Genomic DNA, 6,000 nt, shown 5'->3' with positions numbered 1-6,000 from the left:
CTCATTCTATGTCGTAAGATAAAAACAACAACCAGAAGATTAACACTCCATCTAAGGTACTTAAACAAGCAAAATCTATCTATAGGCTTCAGAGAGAATTTGAGTGGTTTTTCATTGTGTTGATATTGAATGATTCAAAAGAGATTTTAACGGATTTATCATAAAATGTTTTTTTTTAAATGTCCAGATTCCTGCACAATCTGTTTGAATTTTATAAGATTATTTATGACCCAAATAGAAACAGGTGAAAAAGTGTGACATCTAGGTTCTGACAAGAACAAAAGAAACTCAAGTATTTTTGTGGGAAATAAGAGAAAAAAATCTATTTGGTCCCCAATACACAGTGAACGTCCTGAGCATAAGTGATTGAATAACTTGTAATATAAAGTTTTAACTAACCAAGACTTTGTATAGTTTGCTCCCCCAGTGGAACAATGTGAAGGTCTACAGGTGAGTCTTACCTTCAGAGAGAGGCACTGAGTTTTGAACAATAGAATACATTCTTATTTTACACAAATGCACAACAAGCCTTAGCTTAACAGCACACTTCACTGTCCTTTTGAACATTAAGATAAATTACCATGTAAAGGCCATTATTCTAACATCTGCTTTTATTTAAGTATTTCATCAACACATCAGAAGTTTATCATCAAGAACCAAGCAATTTCATCATATTTCAAAAATACATCTCCCATTTGTCAAGTTTAAAATAAGTTTTGTAAGCAATCTACAGTGACCTAAAATAGCAGTAACAAATTTCATTGACCCAAGTATTTGTGCTGTAATGCCTAGAGCAACTTTATAAGCAGTTTCCTAGAAAATTCTTATAGTGCAAAGGGCACGATGTTATTAGGAACCCCCCATTACAGGTTCTGGCCTCTCATTTTTTCCTCATATATGTTTGTGACAAAACTAATGAATCTAAAGTAAAACATAGCAAGTGGATTCATATTAGTGAGTTACTCACATGCACAGTGCCTGCTAGTGTAGAACAAATAAGTTACATACCTATTTAGACAATTTAATAATCTGCAGTCTGACAACAATACTATCACTGGATGTCCTCTTACAGGTTAGGAGTTCACACTGCTTTGGAATCTTCTTCAGTGTTAGAGGAAAGCCAGAGCTTTCTGCTGATTACAGGGCTCAGGGGAGCATAAAGGTTAACAGTTCAGGATGTACTTGTCCATTTTTATGCAGTGTCCTCACTTTGGTACAAGTAAGTTGCCCCATTTGTATGTTGTTCAAAGTTGATGGAAACCCTATGATTTCTTTTTGGTTCTAAGTATGGTAGCAGGTTTTGGTATGTTTTTATTTCCCACTCCTTGGCTTGACGACACAGAGGACTTTTCTGTCTCTCCCTTCCTTTCTTGACTGTCTTGATTTCGCCTTGAATTTGACACTGGAGATACTGACCTACCTGCAGAGGACTATAATTAAAAAAGAAGTTTAATATATATGTGTTTTTATGTTAATGAAATAATGGTAGACATCATAGTACAAAAAGCAGATGAGTTATGTAGTGGTACCATGCCAGTATTATTCTACAGCAATGTAAGTTATAAAAAAGTAGTTAAAGACAGTAAAGGACATTATAAAGTGCAAGAGAAGCTAATCTATGAAAAATGCAATTCTTATCTTCTTCTATGATATACTTGCACAGCTTTCATTCCACTAATCTAAAATCCCATGCTTTGGGGACAACACTACATTCCTAATACCTGTTTAGGACTACTTACATCCAACTGTAATTATCTGATATTAGTCTTCATTAGCCAGACTTCTGTACCAAGATTTATGATTTCAAGGAATATAATAATCACTATTATTGTTATTCAATTATCATAACAACCCAAATACATTTTAAAGCTCTTACCTTTATCCTTTATAAATGTGTAATTAGGACTATTTTTTCTGTTCTGGGTCTTGATTAAAACTTGGCCAGTGCATGAGCGTACCAATACTCTTTAGTTCACCAAGTCTTATTCTCTAATTTCCAGGTTTCTCATCTAACTAGAACTGATTTTTTTAAAAACCTGCTAAACCGATAAAGCAGTCAACAGCCATCCCATAAATCTCAATCATTTTACTTTTTACTTTCTGACAAAGTGCAGTTAACTATTGTAAGAGCACTCCTTGGGCCAGAGTCTCAGCTAGTCTGAATCAGCTGATGACTTCAATGGAATGATGCCAATTTACACCAGCTGAGGAACTAGCCCTTAATGTTTATCTTTATAAATTTTAATTTTTTCTTCTGCAAAAATCTCATCCTTCACTCACTTGTGCTGTATCCCTTTTAAGTCAAAGAAACGTTAACATAGATAACATAGGATTTACCACAAAAATTTAAAAAACTAGGTGCTTCTTTCGGAATCCATACCTAGGAACCTACAAGTGGTCTGATTTTCCAAGATGTTAGGCACCCAAACTACCACTGATTTCAATGGGAGATGGTAGGTCTTCAAGCACTTTTGTTTCATAACAGAAATCAATTGTAAATCTTATCGCAAAACAGTATTTTAAAAAGTGAATAAGAACTCACCTGTCTCTAGTTAAACACTATTTTTTTCTCTTATTCTAAAAGTGTCTTAAAATAAAATGTCAGCAAAGAAAACATAAACTAAGTAAAGCTGAAGAAAATTGGAAAAAAGTGTTTCTGAGAGAACACTTACAGCAATGGATGGCTTGGGGGTTATACTCTTCTTTTTAAGTGTCCCATTTGGTAAAGCACTCGAGTTATTTTTTTTCTTGTTGACCTGTGAAAGAAAAATTAAGTGGTTGGAGTAAGTATACTTAGGAGGCTAGAAAAGGGCCTACAATATGTCTACACTGTGATAAAAGACCTGGGCTGGAGCCTGGGCTCTGAGACTGGTACCACACACTTTTTAATCATAGACATACTGGATAGCCTCAAACACAGCTCTTTTGAGAGCCAGATAGATTGATTAAATATTTAACTGACAAAAGTTAGACCCATTTATGAAGCTTTTTATATACATTTTTTACTTGCAAGTTTACCATCAGTAAACTTCGTACACAGCTCAGCTCTTCTGTGTGTGTTAAGCACACCTTTCCCTTATGGCAAAATCCAGCTCCTTCCTCCAGTGGGGACCCCAGATCAAATGGTCTTGGGAATAGTTCCACTGTATGGAAAAGAGGGGGTTAGCATTTGGGGAGCCCAGCTCTGCATAGCTTGTGTCTCTAGGCAGTTGGTTTGGAGGAACATGGTGATCCTGAGGAGTGTGTACTCCTCAAATCCACAAGGCATTGCCATCACCCCTCTTCCCCCACTGCAGCAGGGGCGAAGAAGCAGTAGGAGCTACTACAGCATCAAGGCTACAGTTTCAGCTGAGGAACAGCTCTGCAGTTTGAGTGAGGAGCTATGCAAAGTCCAGTTATTCAGGGGGGTGGAGGAGCTTCTAATTCAAACAAGAATATTCTGCTCTGATATAGTCCCAGCATTGCAGCTCCATATCCAAGGCTGATTCTCTGCTAAGTGGAACCATTTCCAGAGCAGGCACCATCCTGTATAACAGTGAAGACTTCAACGTGCTGCACAGGAACAGTCTGCATTTTGATCAATAAATCTAAGATACAGAGGTCATAGCTAATACAGAACCACCAGCATTTGCATTATGGCTTTTAGTCTCTTCAGGCCAGGGATTCAGCTGCATGCTATGAAAATTCAATATTTTAAGCGACAAATCATCTGAGAAGTCAAAGCAATGCTTATTATAAGCATTATACCTTGGGCTTCACTATGTCACTAGTGGTTTATACATGTGTTGCTTGTGAACTATTGTTTACCTTTTCCCTCACTTCCCCCAGGATGGTTTCTTGTTACTCTGACTTACAGAATGCAGAAGGAATGTGGAAGAAAAGAATGGAGTGTCCATCCGAGATTCTTCCTCATCTGCCCATAATATCAGTTTCTTAATATTCTATTCCTTTTCTGTTAAGTTTCTGCACACACGCCATCTTAAGGGAGTGAACAGGAGCAATAGATTCTTAAGGAATTGGTATTCTGGGTCAGTCTGGCTTTGTTTCTCTTCAGAGGGTAATTGTACAGTACACAGCTCATCCTGTATCCTTGTATTTATTCAGATTCTGTACCCTATGTATAAATCTTTCACTAGGTTCCAGCGATCCTCTATGGCACTAGGTCATGTTCACCATTCCTTACCTTACCGATGTATTGCCCCCTAATAATACTTAGCACTTATATAGTGTTTTATTTGTTCAGAGTATTGCACATATACCTGTTTTGTTGGTGTACAGGGTTTGCTGCTCCCACTCTCTGTTTCAGTTTCTGCACCAACCTCTGAGTTGCCATTGCTGTTAACAGGACTTTCCTGCTCTTCAATCATGTTATCCTGATTCAATGCAGTAGATGGACTATTCAGTTCTTCTTCCACATTGCAAACTTCACCAATGTCCAGGTTGTTATTCCATTCCTTCATCAGCTCTAGGACATTAAATGGTCTCTGGACAATATGTGTTTCACCCTACATGGTAACAATTGGTTGTGTTTTTTTTTCACTTATTGATTCTAGAACACACAACATTAGAAAATTTAACACCAAAGTAATTTGCCTATTTACTGTAAGCTCTATAACTGAAAACACACTTTTTTGTATTGCTTTCTACCTGACTGAGATCCCAAATACAGTAAATAAATGCCAGAATGTCTTCTATTTAATACTACTATGGCACTGTTTTCTCAAGAGAGGGCTATGGTTTGAATCTCACCCACCTCAATGCAAGCAAAATATTAGGACCAGAAACAAACAGTAGAGCCTGAACTCCTATGGAACCTCCACAAAGAGTGCGGGAACTTCTATGGGGTCAGAGGAAACAGTGCTGTGGAGGCAGCACTGCCCCTTTTTAGATCCATCAGGCTCTTGTTCCCTCTGCTCAGGCAGGCAGAGGAGACTATAGAAACCTAAATAATTATTCTATTTACCATCACTTCACCTTGCTTGTGCAACTTTGTAAAGCCTATACCATTCATTCATACATTCTCTCTCTCTGTGTTGTGATTCTAAAAGTTTGGAGAGAAGTTCAAATGTATGACGTGTGCAAGGCAGGTTTGCTTTGAAGAGTAAAATTTGTCTCTGTTGTTTTTGAAAGGAGTTCTAATAATAAATAATACTCTGTACATATACCACCTGTCTTTTAAGAATCTCAGTTTTACTAGCATTAATTGGAAATACAGAGTTGTTGTGTAGTTTATCTCCTCTGAACAGATAGGTAAACTGAGGCACAGAGCATGTGATTTGTCCAAAGTCATATAGTGAATCAATGGCAGAGTAAGAAGTAGAATACATGAATCCTTACTCCAAGTCCTCGATCTAATTGCTAGACACAATATGTCAATTAAGAGTTCTGATTAAGACTTTATCTTTTTATACTAGAGTGATAGTGCCTGGAATGAATTTCTTTTGTGTGAAATAGGGCACATGTGCAGAGTAAACTAGGAATGGATTCATTTACTTAAATCTGCAATTAAATGTGGGCAAAATGGATGGCACAGACACTAAACTAACTACCTCATTTGCAGGCACAATCAGGCAGTTAAATATGTAAGTACATTGAATTGTACCCACAAAATCAGGCTGAGTTTAGGCTTTTTAAAAAAAAATCTAGGCCTTAAAGAGCTCCAGTTAATTATACAGCACATAAAGAGAAGTGGGAGTTTGTATTCTGACAATTTTTAAGAAAGTGGAATCATTTAAGTTAATTGTCTGTGTTGGCTCATTTGAACACCTGTTGAGTTTAATTGGCTAGCATCTGGTGCTAATTGTGGGTAAAGAGAGTCGTGGATTACTAATTGGCTGTCTTTACATTGTTTCATTTTCTTTTGTCTTCCTTTTCAGCTTTTTCTGTTCGGGTTTTAAGAGCGTGTGTTTCTGTAAGATTCAAGACACAAAATGAAGAGATGTCCAGTTATTTGTGAATAATGTAAGATGCGGTATTTCCTCCATGAAGACACCCAGCACA

At 37.1% G+C, this 6,000-nt stretch overlaps 1 protein-coding gene across 3 annotated transcripts in view; it reads right to left on the bottom strand.

Annotated features, from left to right (window-relative positions):
- Positions 1-593: 593 nt before the first annotated feature.
- The window catches only part of STK33 (serine/threonine kinase 33), an 84,739-nt gene continuing 79,332 nt past the window's right edge, over positions 594-6,000 (bottom strand). For all 3 annotated transcript variants that reach the window (XM_045015828.1, XM_045015829.1, XM_045015827.1), the window contains exons 12-14: positions 4,260-4,505; positions 2,673-2,756; positions 594-1,430 (exon numbers count right to left, since the gene is read on the bottom strand). In XM_045015828.1, coding sequence (XP_044871763.1) covers positions 1,263-1,430; positions 2,673-2,756; positions 4,260-4,505 — 498 coding nt within the window. In that variant the 3' untranslated portion in view covers positions 594-1,262. The remainder of the gene's footprint in view (positions 1,431-2,672; positions 2,757-4,259; positions 4,506-6,000) is intronic.

Source organism: Mauremys mutica, chromosome 4, assembly GCF_020497125.1.
Source record: "Mauremys mutica isolate MM-2020 ecotype Southern chromosome 4, ASM2049712v1, whole genome shotgun sequence".
NCBI classification, from domain to species: Eukaryota; Metazoa; Chordata; order Testudines; family Geoemydidae; genus Mauremys; species Mauremys mutica.
Note: the sequence above shows the minus strand (reverse complement) of the source record. Positions and strands in the feature narration are given on the sequence as shown.